This window comes from Hemibagrus wyckioides, linkage group LG25 (assembly GCF_019097595.1).
Source record: "Hemibagrus wyckioides isolate EC202008001 linkage group LG25, SWU_Hwy_1.0, whole genome shotgun sequence".
Lineage (NCBI taxonomy): Eukaryota > Metazoa > Chordata > Actinopteri > Siluriformes > Bagridae > Hemibagrus > Hemibagrus wyckioides.
In genome coordinates, this window is record NC_080734.1 from 4,066,606 (window position 1) to 4,080,891 (window position 14,286).

General features: G+C 40.9%; 2 protein-coding genes across 3 annotated transcripts in view; one reads left to right on the forward strand and one right to left on the reverse strand.

The window, feature by feature from the left end:
- Positions 1-6,373, reverse strand: part of susd6 (sushi domain containing 6) — a 31,663-nt gene extending 25,290 nt beyond the window's left edge. Inside the window, exon 1 of one of the 2 annotated variants that reach the window (XM_058379649.1) lies at positions 6,149-6,373. The gene's annotated coding sequence lies outside the window, so the exon portion shown is untranslated. The remainder of the gene's footprint in view (positions 1-6,148) is intronic. The other variant, XM_058379648.1, reaches the window with a different exon arrangement.
- A 2,814-nt stretch (positions 6,374-9,187) lies between these two features.
- On the forward strand, positions 9,188-12,763 carry acot20 (acyl-CoA thioesterase 20). Its single transcript, XM_058379637.1, has 3 exons — positions 9,188-9,734; positions 11,348-11,550; positions 11,625-12,763. The coding sequence occupies exons 1-3, from the start codon at positions 9,227-9,229 to the stop codon at positions 12,198-12,200; spliced, it is 1,287 nt and encodes a 428-aa protein (XP_058235620.1). The 5' UTR covers positions 9,188-9,226; the 3' UTR covers positions 12,201-12,763.
- Positions 12,764-14,286: the final 1,523 nt, after the last annotated feature.

Consider the following 14,286-nt stretch of genomic DNA (forward strand, 5'->3'; position numbering starts at 1 on the left):
TAAAAGTGTCCTTTAAGTCCTTTATGGGTCCCACCTCACAATGTACATGACTTAAAGGATCTGCTGCTAACATCTTGGTGCCAGATACCACAGCACACCTTCAGGGATCTAGTGGAGTCCATGCCTCGATGGGACCGACACAATATTAGGCATCTGGTCATAATGTTATGCCTGACCGGTGTACATGATATGAGGAATAATGAATGAAGAAAAGCTTGAATGCAGAGAGGAGTGTGTTTACGGTGACGGGGTGTGTGTGTGTGTTACTAGGCAAAAACCCCAGGTCCTAATCTTGCGTTAAATGACATGTCCGTATGTCTCAGTGCTTGCGTAATAAACTCTCAAAACTGAGTACATACTTTAGCGCACAGCTTCACAGCAGTTTCATTAAAACAGAAAGCCGTTTTTGAAGCATCTTTATTTGTCTATTTTCGTCACATCCTGCACCTCTACATCAGACTTCTGCAATACAGCCTGCATGTCAAACCCAATCAGCTTTACTTCCTCTTTTATCTTTCCATCTCGTCCTCTTCCTTTCTCGCTCTCGGCCACACGAGGAACAAAATGTGCATCTGATACGCTACACCGAACACAAAAACAAGCAACTGTGCCAAACATTTCAGGGTACAAACACTTCCCCTGTACGTACAATACGTCTTTAGACGCTCTGTAAACAGTTTGACCTCATTTCCTGTTCACCGATTTAACGCCTGGCTTTTTTTTTTTTTTTTCAGCAGCGGAAGATCTACTTTGACGTGGGAATTTGCATCATCTACTAACACCACGCCTGGCTGCACCGAGCCAAGAAGAAGAAGAAGAAGAAGAAGAAGAAGAAGAAGAAGAGGCTACATGTTGCAGTGCAGGAAGTTTTAATCTTTTAATTGGTGTGTTTCATATAACACACTTCCTGATCGTCATGCACGTTCTTTTCATTTCACGCATTATCTGATTTGTATTCCTGATAAGAACTTGAACCTTGCACTTGTGTTTCATTATCTCAGGATTTTACTTTATTACACGCAAACTATTAGCAGACAGATCGGTGAGCATTGCTGATACGGTATCTATTACACCATATGGTCAAACGTTTGTGCACCCCCCTGACCATCACACCACAGCTCCAGTTCCCAAATGTGCTCAGTGGTGGGGGGATGTCAGAGGGTCAAGGGGTTCTTCCACTCCAACCTCCACACTCCATATCTTCTTGAAGCTGGCTTTGCTTTGTGCACAGGAGCATTGTCATGCTTATTTACATTCACATTACATTTCTGTCAATTAAGGGCCTTGCTCAGGGGCCCAGCAGTGGCAGTTTGTTGGCCTTGGGATTCGAACTCACAACCTTCTGATCCGTAGTCCAATATCTTCTATACAATTGTGAGCTTAAGATTTTGTGTCAAGAACCAAATATGGGCATATGATGGTCAGGGGTACAGAAGGTGTGTACTTTTCCGGCAAGCGTCCTCAGAATGCTGAAGGTTACAATCTGATCCACAGTTTTACTCAGGAACAATGGGAAACCTGTATCAAAGCTTGAGTTTTTCGTTTTATTACACTAAAAGAACAATAACCTACCGCATCATGAGCATTAAAATGAATAAATATTGATATGAACAAACATCCAAGGGCCTGGATTTTGCGGTAACAGAGTACAGATTACACCAGAGTCATCACTATAGGAATGATAATGCGGTAGAACGTGTGCGTTAATATTCATATTATTTTAGATTGGGATGAGATATTAACACTTTGACCAATCAGAAGCCAGAATTCTTCAGCGCTGTACAAACGGTTAAGAGATGAGCATTGGGAGACGTCGTTGGGATCACATTTTATTTTCCGCTTCAGTCGAACACTCGTGTCCTGTGCGAGGTATGCGTGTTGTTCCACCTTGGTACACCTGCTGAGGATGTGGAAATAGGATTGTGTGTTGTGCTGCTTGGTACAAGCCCAGGTGGCAGGATGAGGGAACATCGCCCGCAAAGATACCAGTCTGGTGCTCCCACTGCGCTCTCCGCCTCGCCGCAGGATGCCCGCGGAAAACACGACAAGCATGACGCAGATTTCGCTGGCATGATGGGGATCGCATGCTGTCACGTTCTCTCTCACACACACACACACTTCAGGCAGCAGGAATGGAACAGACTGCAAGCAACAGAACTCATGCGCATGAAAATGGTTAAGAAAACAAACTGGGGCAATCATCTCCCCTAAAAAAAAATAAAAATGACATGACTCATAAAAATCCTACATGGCGAGCTCTTGTTCACGAAGAGAGACGATCAGTGTACATCTCGGAGATAATCAGCTGTCTGTTAGCCTTTAAATGCATCGCTAAGTCACCGACCCGCTCTAATCCTTTCTTCGTATTTGCCAAAAAAGAGAAAACTTTAATCCTGTCCATGTGTTAGACAACTCCATCTGAGCAACAGAGCTTAGCCATGACTCACCACATTTCATGGAAAGAAAAATAAAAAGCAAGCCAGAACAGAACGTGTCGGTTATGCCAGAGAAATGATAAACACCGAGGAGAAAAATGGACGAGGCAAAAAGAGGAGGAGGATGGATGGATCCGGCGCGAGGGGCGTCTGTCTTTGTTATAATAAAGAAACTCTCTTTTATGATTTACTTTTGTTGAACTGCACACACTGGTTTCATCTCATACCTGAAGACATCATTACATGGCTCTGTGTGGGTTTTTCCAGTTTCCCAGTCTGCGTCAGACAGTAAACGGGAACAAATTACACATAGGAAGTAAAGTAACGCTGTGAAAAGGGAAGTGAAGGAAGATCTCTGTCATACACGATGCTGCCAAACGTTTTGGGACACCCCTCCAAATCATTGAGTTCAGGTGTTGTTTTTCAGGGGTTGGGATCGGCTCCTTAGTTCCAGTGAAAGGAACTCTTAATGCTTCAGCTTCATACCAAGACATTTTGGTCAATTTCATGCTCCCAACTTGGGGATGACCCCTTCCTGTTCCAACATGACTGCACACCAGTGCACAAAGCAAGGTCCATAAAGACATGGATGAGTGAGTTTGGTGTGGAGGAACTTGACTGGCCTGCACAGAGTCCTGACCTCAACCCCATAGAACACCTTTGGGATGAAATAGAGCGGAGACTGAGAGCCAGGCCTTCTCGTCCAACATCAGTGCCTGACCTCACAAATGCACTTCTAGAGGAATGGTCAAAAATTCCCATAAACACACTCCTAAACCTTGTGGAAAGCCTTCCCAGAAGAGTTGAAGCTGTTATAGTTGCAAAGTCCAACCCCTAAATTGGATGATCTGGAGGGGTGTCCCAAAACTTTTGGAAATATAGTGTAGCTAATTTATGACTTGTGCATCAATGATGATATAATTACAACTGTGTTTAACAATGTTTAATTGTAAAACAGAGATTTATACTGTAATGAAATTCGGTTATCTTTTCCCAGAATGCCGATCGAGTACTCGTTAATGACAGTGCTGTTAAGATCCAGCCCTGGCTCGGTGCATGAATGCAGTGGCACTTTAGTCCATCCCGTCCTCGTCTTTACACTCTAAACAGATCAGCTGTCGGTTTTTCAGTTTGTTTGTACACCGATACCTCCATCGATGTCATCTGGGACGTCACGCAGAACCCGAGCCAAACCTTTGCTGTAACACGTTCTGAGGACGTGAGTCTAGCATTTGTGTCATTAACGTGTTATTTAAATAGATTGCGATGTCTGAAAATAATAACAACCTCTTTTGTTGTAGCACATTTAATGGTGTTAAAGCTCACAGCTCTCACACACACACACACCCGAGCAGTTTGCGCATTAGAAAGTGAAAGTAAATTGTGTCGGAGGCATCCTCATAGAGCTGAGACGTTCCTGGCGGCTCTGTTTACGCAGGATATTTTTATCGCATGTGGCCGAGAAGCCTCATCATTTGCAGACAGAGTTAAAGCGTCCATATGTGATCCTCCAGATGAAGAGCTGTTTGAATGGATATACGACCGATTGAAACCCGATCGTCGTTGTGTCTACTCAACTCCGTCGTCTTACAGAAAACACGAGCAATATGGAGCGGATCTTTCAGTGTTCTGAAACCTCAACATGATGGTTAAAGAAAAAAAGAAAAACAAAAACAGGAAGAACCTGAACAGCTGCACCAGAACAAATTTCGTCCAATAAAAACGCTCAGTACATGCTGTTCTAGATAAAACAATCAACCACAATTACAGTTCCCACCCGGAGGTGGATGATAACACCTGTCCTCTAACATCTCGCCCTTTCGCTCTGTTCTTGAACCCGGTACATACACCGGTACACTGTCTGTTTACAGCACTAACACTGGAGACTCCTCCCATCAGTAAACAACAAATAAACATCTCCTTCAGATCAACTTTTTCCCCCCAATCCTGTCGAGTCGTCACTATAGAAATAATAATGTGCTTGAACATGTGCGTTAATATTAATATGCAAATTAACAAACATGAGACAGTACTTTCTGACCAATCAGACGCCAGAATCCAGCAGAACCGCACAAACACCTCTAAGCTATAAGGAGAACTCGTTAGCGTTTAATAAGCAGGTATTATATTTTCTGATTTTTAATTTCATGAATCCCCATAAACATCAGCCCCATAACACTGAACACACAGGTTTTTTGTCCATTGACGTTTTGTGGTTGGCGTTTCTTTCTTTCTTTCTTTTTTTGAACAGTCATTCCTGTAATTAATTAGAGGTGGAGCGTTTCGACTAAAAGCCCTCGTTGCGTGACTTGACATATCTGTGCTACTTTATTTTACACATCACGATATAAACAACTTTATCAAATCAACTTGTTTGTGTTTCCAGAGTGAGTTCTGCTCCTGCAGCTCCAGAGACCTTGCCTCGCTTCAGTCTACTCCGAGGACTTCTATTATTTTACTCCAGACATGCAGGTGGACCAGTGTTACAGTTAGAGGCAATAACAGAGACAGAGATTGTGTTTCTTTGTGTCTATCATGCTCTAGTCTGGGGTTACACACACACACAAAAAAAACACACACAAGAATCGACTTTTTACACTCAGCAAGATAGGATAAAACTCACACCAAACCACCAACACACACACACACACACATACATACATACATACATACATAGACACACACACACACACAGGAATCTTTACTTTTTACACTCAGCAAAAGTGGATAAAACTCGTACCAAACCACCAAGACAGACACACACACAAACACACAAAGACATGCACGCACACACACACATATATAGGAATATTTACTTTTTACACTCAGCAAAAGTGGATAAAACTCATACCAAACCACCAAGACAGACACACACACACACACACACACACACATATAGGAATCTTTACTTTTTACACTCACCTAGGATAAAAGTGGATAAAACTCACACCAAACCACCAACACACACACACACACACACACACACTCTCTCGCTAATCATTGACACAGATAATAAATGTCATGCTAGGTCTAAATCTAACCCTATCTATAACCACAGGAAACAGCAACTGAATAACAAACAAACAGCTACAGCTTCATGGGGACCTGACAGATCCTTAAACTGAACTAATATTCCTATCCTTGTGGGGACCTTTATCAGGCTATAAACACACACACACACACTTGTCTGATTATACTTATAAAAACATTAATTGCATTATTATTAGTAACAATAAAGATATTAATGTGTTATTTGTCTCACGAGGACCAGACTGATATTCCTTTTGGTTCTTATCAGGATATAAACACACACACACACACAGGGTTTTTATTTATTTCTGAGAGCTGTAAATTTGTTTTATCACATGTATGTCAGAAAAGACATTTTATTCCGCGAGCTGCTGTCTCTTAACGTGAACGGTAATGAAGGCTAGCTAGCTGTAATAAAGGTACACAAGCGCACGCGACTAAAATAAAAAATAAATATCAGTATCACTTAAACTTGACAGTTAAACCAAAAGACGACAAATGCACCCCGAAACAGTATTTCGCTGGGAAATCAACCAAAACCGCAGGTCTCCGGCGTCTTATGTTATTTTTGCCTCTCCAAACACTACCTAAGCTTACGCTAAGCTAACGATAACAATTGTTAGCCTTAGCGACTAGCTGCCTCACGCGCACGGCTATTAAAAATACAGTATAAAGTCTCTTACCAGTCAGTGAAAGCCGTCCTGTTCGAGTTCACTTCCGGGACATTGAGCTTTATTAAATCAGTCAATAAATACAAGTTGAGTTGGAGAACAGAAAGGGAAAAAAGTAATCCTGTTTCTGTTTTTTTTCTCTTTTTAATCATCCGACAGATCACCGCAGTTCAGGACAATCAGCTAGCCTTGTCGCTGCGCTAGCGCTAATGCCGAACAGCAGCGCTGTAGCCTGCCTACTGCCTCACTCTCACCCCCCCGCCTCCCCCTTACCGTCTCCATGGAAACAGTGGGTGGAGTCAAAGCACGTCCCCTGCGTGCGACGCTGTTTTTGTTTCGATCAGCTGATCTGTGCGAGTTGCCAGATCTGGATATATTAAACACTTTCCTATAATGCACAATTGTCTTTCTTTCTTTCTTTCTTTCTTTCTTTCTTTCTTTTTTAAATCTATCTATCTATCTATCTATCTATCTATCTATCTATCTATCTATCTATCTATCTATCTATTCATTCATTTATTCATTCATTCATCTGTTCATTCATTCATTCATTTACTTACTTATTTATTTATTCATTTACTTATTCATTCATTCATTCATTTATGTATTCATTTGTCTGTAAATTTATTTATCTATTTATATGAATAAAAATGAACTTTTCTATAATTTTAGTGATTACAATTAAATAGTTTAGTTTTTGAACAATATAAAATATTTTTTAATGATGTGCTAATATTTTTTTTATTCATAGTACTCTACAGTCCATGTTCAGTCCATTTCCTTTTTAATATGAAATAGAAAAAAATCTGAAGCAAACCAATCTGGAAGTTTTTAAATCATTGACTTTCTGTGGTTTAAAGTGTTTTACAAACACAGCATTTCTAAAAGATCATACTTATGACAGAAACGTGACTGTTACAGCAGTGATGGTCGGGAAGGTCTGCGGGAGTTTTTTTAAATGAAGATGTACTGAACTCATCTCAGACTTATCAGCATTAGCACGGCTCGATTGGACCCAACGACCCTCAGGGTACAAGGAAGCCATCAGGACTCTGTTCTGGCAGTTAGGTTAGCCAGGACATTGACCGAAGTCCCACCTCTTCACTGTGTACCTGCATTAGCACTTTGTGTATTTATTGTTTATCTTATCTCATTTCAGTTCTTTACAAACGGTACTCCCTGATAGGGTTTATACGGCTAGTACTCACAGTCCCTGACCTAGTGAACCAGAAGACTGTGTTTTTATTCACTTCTAAGCACTTCTGTAACTCTGTATTAGAATGGCTGTTATATCATGTGCACTGGTCTTGTTAATTGTTTAAAAGAACACACTGGATCCCTCATGATCTCGTATTGATCATCTTAATATAGTAGTTTTTCCTCTTACAGAGGTAACCAGGAGTCAAAAAGTAGGAGCAGGAATTTTAATATTAAAAAAAGGGATGCATTTATAGAAATAAATAAAGATCTTCTGCACATTTCTGGACCATGTGACCACCCTGAAGTTAAATTTAAATGCCCTTTAAAATTAATGCCCAATACAATGTTCTATTTCTTTTATCCCTCAGTAATTTACCAAAGATTATTATTTTTATTTTAGTAGGGAATGATGGGAATGTCATGTTTTTAACTATTTGTTTGTACATTTAATGACATTTAACAAATCACTGATCAGTATTGTTCCTAACAACCAATCACTGATCACCATTGTTCCTAACAACCAATCAGAGATCAATATTGCTCTTAACAACCAATCACTAATCAGTATTATTCCAAGCAACCAATCACTGATCAGTATTGTTCTTAACAACCAATCACTGATCACCATTGTTCCTTACAACCAATCAAAGATCAATATTGCTCTTAACAACCAATCACTAATCAGTATTATTCCAAGCAACCAATCACTGATCAGTATTGTTCTTAACAACCAATCACTGATCACCATTGTTCCTAACAACCAATCAGAGATCAATATTGCTCTTAACAACCAATCACTAATCAGTATTATTCCAAGCAACCAATCACTGATCAGTATTGTTCTTAACAACCAATCACTGATCACCATTGTTCCTAACAACCAATCAAAGATCAATATTGCTCTTAACAACCAATCACTAATCAGTATTATTCCAAGCAACCAATCACTGATCAGTATTGTTCTTAACAACCAATCGCTGATCATCATTGTTCCTAACAACCAATCAGAGATCAATATTGCTCTTAACAACCAATCACTAATCAGTATTGTTCTTAGCAACCAATTACTGATAACCATTGTTCCTAACAACAAATCACTGATCAGTATTGTTCCTAACAACCAATCACTCATCATTGTTCCTAACAACCAATCAGAGATCAATATTGCTCTTAACAACCAATCACTAATCAGTATTGTTCTTAGCAACCAATTACTGATAACCATTGTTCCTAACAACAAATCACTGATCAGTATTGTTCCTAACAACCAATCACTCATCATTGTTCCTAACAACCAATCAGAGATCAGTATTGTTCTTAACAACCAATCACTAATCAGTATTGTTCTTAACAACCAATCAGAGATCAGCATTGTTCTTAACAACCAATCACTAATCAGTATTGTTCCTAACAACCAATCAGAGATCAATATTGTTCCTAACAACCAATCACTAATCAGTACTGTTCTCAACAACCAGTCACTAATTATTGTTCCTAACAACCAATCAGAGATCAGTATTGTTCTCAACAATCAATCAGTAATCAGCATTTTTTTTGCTATCATTATTTTTATTTTGTCTGAATTTTTGATAAAATTGCTAAAAATAAACAAACTTCTGTTTATTAGCAAAAAACGTATAATCCATGATTTCCTACTTTGAACACTTCCTATGCTAGATTAAATGCATTTAGCCTCGAAAATCCATTGTTTCTTCATGCAAACACGTTATAATATGCAAATGACCCTGAGGATTCAATGCATATGCAAATGAGTCCTTGGCATCACCTGGACACTTTTTGGGAATGTTGAAATCTGTGTCAAAGGTTGTCAGGCTGCAATGCGAGGGGTTTACACAGAAGGATCTGGCAACCCGTGTTGAATGATTAGGCATGGCGCTGCTCGCGGGAGCCAGACAACTTTTCAGGCTAAATGTGAGAAAGATGTGCTCTTCAGCTCCCGGGGTCCGGCTTCGCATATTACCGAGCAGCAGCTGCTTCTTCGACGAAGCAGTTCAGATTAAAGTGAGCGGTTTTCCTCCTGGAAAACAGGTGGAACTTCGAGCCAAACACAAGGACGACAAAGGGGTTGTGTTCAAGGCCAGTGCTCTGTACAAGGCAGACGAGCATGGAGAAGTGGACCTGAGACGTCACGCGTCCAGCGGTGGCTCCTACACGGGTGTGGAGCCCATGGGCTTGTTCTGGTCCCTGCTTCCAGAAAGTCCACACAAGAAGCTGCTGAAGAGAGACGCGTCCAGCCCTGTCCTCGTCCACATCGAGGCTCTCCGAGATGGACAAGTCCTAACGGAAGAAACCAACCTGCGGCGCTTCATGGCTGATGGAATGCAGAGAGTTCCGGTGAAGCACGGCAGGTTACGGGGAACTCTCTTCATCCCACCGGGTCAGTTCACGTCCACCATCATCCCCTGAGCTTCACTTTATTCCCTGAAGACGATCACTTTATTCCCTGATGATGATCACTTTATTCCCTGATGATGATTTGGCCAAGGGGTTTGAGCCATTCATCATCATCATCATAAAATAAAGAAACTGTGAGTGTGTTGCGGAACAAATCTTGGCTGAAGATGAAGATCAACACCTTAATGTTAAGATCTTCCTCTCAATACTACACATTTCTTACCAAATTGGACAACTAATCAGTCAAATAAACAAACAATTAATTAATTAATCATACCTGCTGATGTGTAGTTGGTATCTAGGCTAGTGTTAGTGTAGTTTTGATCATTTGTCGTGTTTATGATACCTTTTCAGTAGTGTGTAGTTTGTGTAGTTACAGTAACAGCACCGTTAAGCCCTTGTGTTGTATTTTATTCAGATTTTCTCATCTGGTTATTTATAGTGTTTGTTCAGTGTCCAGGTTCGAGTTGCTATCCTGAGTGTGCACTCTGACCCGCTGCCAGTCCTGTGTGGTCCTTACGTGAAGTACTGGATGTGAATTAGATGTCAGTTATTCATTAAAAAGAAAATCAAGGAAGTAATGACAAACAAATCAAAGTCCATTTTATTCAAAGGAAGACAACAAAAGCCTTTTTAATCTGAACGAGTGCTGACGAACACTGCTTAAAATTGAGGAAGAACTGTATTATAAGGTTTTTGAGCTTTAGCAGTGTCTTGTGCATGATAACGATCCACGTATGGAGTTATTATTTATTTTTCACCTAAGGGAGACCGTAGAGACAGTAAATAGCGGCTTCCTTCTTTGTTTCATGCAGAAATATCTAAATTTTTTAGATCCCAAATATTATTAGACTTTTTACACCGTACAGGATATATACATCATCCAAAATAAAGGAGCTGCTTGTTGTATCTGAACTTGCTTTGTTTTTACGTCAAAAATAGAAGTCTGGTCAGCAAGCTGGCCGTTCAGCCGAGTGACACACCTATATTAACGGCATTTAGCAGACATCCTTATCCAGGGTGACATACATTTTTATCTCATTTTATACAACTAAGGAATATGGCCCTTGCTCGAGGAAGCAGCAGTGTTGTTATTGACCTGGGTTATTTATTAACAAGTAAATAAAGCATTTAACCAAAAGCACCAGTGAGAGTACGCAATATCACACAGGTAAGAGTGCGGACTGACCATTTACTAGAGAATGGCTTGAAAGAAAAACACTTCCAGTACACAGAAGTTCTATGAGTGGACACTCCCGTTGTTAATGAGAGAGGTCAGGCTCGTTAAACACAATCAATCACTCTTTACATCAGTGGTGACCCGAAAAGCATCTCCGAACACACAGCTTTAAGCTGTGTTCCTAATAATTTGGCCGTCAAGTCTAGCGACCTAGTTACAGTAATATCGAAGTCATATTACTGGCACCACGCTTTCTGCCCCGGCTGTAGACACGCCCAGTGGTCAGACAATGTGAAGGATATACAGAGCCTGAAATGCTGATAATGGTCAGCTCCAAAAGTATTGGCACCCTCGGATAATAATTGGCGCCGAGATCATTTTACATAACCAGATGTATAATCTAATGTGCTCCACAGGTGAAGGTCCATTCCCGGGGATTATTGACCTGTACACGTTAGGAGGCACGGTGTGTGAGCCCAGAGCTTCTCTCCTGGCAAACAAAGGATTCGTGGTGTTTGCTCTGGCTTTCTACGGCTACCAGGACATGCCCAAAACGGTGGATAAACTCGATCTGGAGTACTTTGAGGAAGGTGTAAGATTTCTGCAGATGCAGCCTAAGGTGAGTATTCTGTATATTACACAGAAAGCTTGACCAGATGTACAGGTCATCAGGGTGGGATTTATTTTCCGCAGGTGAAAAAATCTGGGATTGGAATCGTGTCGATCTCAAAAAGCGGGGATCTGGCGTTGTCGATGGCTTCCTTCCTTCCTGACATATCAGCCACCGTCTGCATCAACACCTGCAACGCTAACTCCGTCTTCCCGCTCCATTACAAAGACACCATCATCCCGGGATTCGTCGGCAGCAAAAAGAGAATAACGGTCACAAAATCCGGCATCTTGGATATCCGAGACATCCTGAACGACCCGATGGAGGAGGAAAAGACCCGTGCGACGGTCATCCCTATCGAGCGTGCCGGCTGCAGATTCCTGTTCATCGTGTCAGGAGATGACAGGAACTGGAACAGCGCCTTCTTCGCCCAGCAGGCATGCAACAGGCTCAAAGCTCACGGAAAAGCCAACTACGACCTGGTGACCTATCCGACAGCGGGACACTTTATGGAAGTCCCCTACATGCCGCATCACCCGTCCGGGCTCCACGCCGCCGTGAATCAGGTGGTGGTTTTCGGAGGAGAACCGAAAGCTCATGCAGATGCGCAGGTCAATGCGTGGGGCAAAATTCAAAGCTTTCTCAAATCCCACTTGTGAAAGTGCTTCCTGAAATTTCTAAAGCTCGCTATATGATCTCTCGGGAATAAACCCCTCCATGTCATTCTGGTATCATTAGGAAAATAATCAGTAATGGAGTGATTGATGATGATGATGCTATTACAATTCTGGAGTTCATTATTTTTCTGCAACAGCATGACCTGTAGTGTTTTATTGCTCTTAAATGAAAATGAATGAATCAGACGGTGACCAGTCAGAATGGATAATTCGCCTTTCCTCTAGTAAAATAACTGATTTATTAGTAACCTATGTACATCTGTAAGTTTCTGAACATATCTAATAACACCACCATGAGGCAGCGGTCAGTTATAAGACAAAACATCAGATTGAGATGAAAACGTGATTTCAGTGACTTTTACTGTGTTTAGTGAGTGTTTGCTGTCATATTCACAGAAATAAATAGGCTGTTCCTAATAATTTGCACTCTGCAGTGTTGCCTGTTTCATCACTGTGCTTTAACTCTTAATGAACACTTCTGTAAAAGTGTTATGTGTTATGTTTTTGTACGAATTGATGGTTTGGTTTGTTTTTTTCCTGTGTTGAGTTTTAATAAAGAAATAAAACAAATTTTTTCAATAATAAAGATATTTTGCCATCAAACTGCGTGTCTGTGAGATAAAATCTGCTGAATTCAACAGGAAAGCAAGACTGAGGGATGGGTTTGAACTGTCTGTGGGGTTCAGAGCGACACTGTGGGATCATCCTCGAGAGTCAGAAGTAAAATACAGGGGATTAATCCGGGGGATGAGAGAAAAAAGAGAGAATCGGGAGTTTTTAACTATATTTTAACGGGATGTTAAAATTTTTCTTTATTGACTCTCTGACCTTTCTCCAGTCCAAAGACATGTGTTATAGACTGAATGGCATTTCTAAATGGTATAAATGAGTGTGTGATGGACTGGTACCTTGTCCAACCAGGTTGTCCTGCACCTTGTGGCCCATATCCCCTGGGATAGACTCCAGGTTCCCTGTGAAGAAAATGGATGGATGGATGGATAAATGGACGAATGGATGGATAAATGGATGGATGGATGGATGGATGGATGGATGGATGGATGGACGGACGGATAAATGGACGGATGGACGGACGGACAGATGGATGGATGAAAGGGAAATGATGTCAGGTGATGCTCCAAGTGTTTGAGTTGCTTCTGTAAAGTAGTTCTGGTGATTAGTCCCCTGTAGAGTAAGACCTGTAGTCTTCAGCTGACCTTCTAACACAGAGCATGTCTTTATTGATCAATTGCCACCATGTTAGTTTGTTACCTTTGTTTTGTGTGTTCACGAAGAGGTCAGTTCAGTATAGCTCAGGGTTTACACTTTTTAAAGGACCGTGTGCTTTAAATTACAGACAGTATTATATGTGGATCTTACGCCCTCTAGTGGCACAATCAGGCAATGACAGGGAAATGGTTCGTCTTAGATATGAGTGTATATTTGTGGGAATCGAATCTGCAGAATTACACACGTCCAGTTTTATGTGTTGTTCCAAACCTTGTCTGATTTTTCAATCTATTCTCCAATAGTGCTTTAAAAATATTAAAAATATTCCACAAAACACATTAGCTATATTTGTTAATAATAAATCGAGATTCTGATTGGTCAGTAGGGGTGGATTGTTTTTTTGTAACAGCAGTGACCTTTGTGGAAGGAGTCTCCAGTGTCAGAGCTTTGCAACAAGCTGTGATGTAATTTAAAGAAGATAGAGAAAGTGTGTGTGTGCGTGTGTGTGTGTGTGTGTGTGTGAGAGAGAGAGAGAGAGAGCACATGCTCAATGCACATTTAATACCTTCACCGTATAATACTTTAGATTAGATCATTCAATTCAATTTTATTTGTAGAGCGCTTTTAACAAAGAGCATTGTCTCAAAGCAGCTTTACATAAGAAACAACATAAGAAAACAACAAACATCTAAACAGACAAACAGTCCTAGATGTTATCCCAAGTGAGCAAGCCTGAGGTGACTGAGGCGACTGAGGCAAGGAAAAACTCCCTTAGATGGTATGAGGAAGAAACCTTGAGAGGAACCAGACTCAAAAGGGAACCCATCCTCATTTGGGTGAC

Coding starts and splice junctions, on each gene's coding strand:
- acot20 (XM_058379637.1), top strand. CDS start 9,227: ATGGCGCTGCTCGCGGGAGCCAGACAACTTTTCAGGCTAAATGTGAGA. Junction 9,735..11,347: donor AACTCTCTTCATCCCACCGG/GTCAGTTCACGT, acceptor TGTGCTCCACAG/GTGAAGGTCCATTCCCGGGG. Junction 11,551..11,624: donor TTCTGCAGATGCAGCCTAAG/GTGAGTATTCTG, acceptor TATTTTCCGCAG/GTGAAAAAATCTGGGATTGG.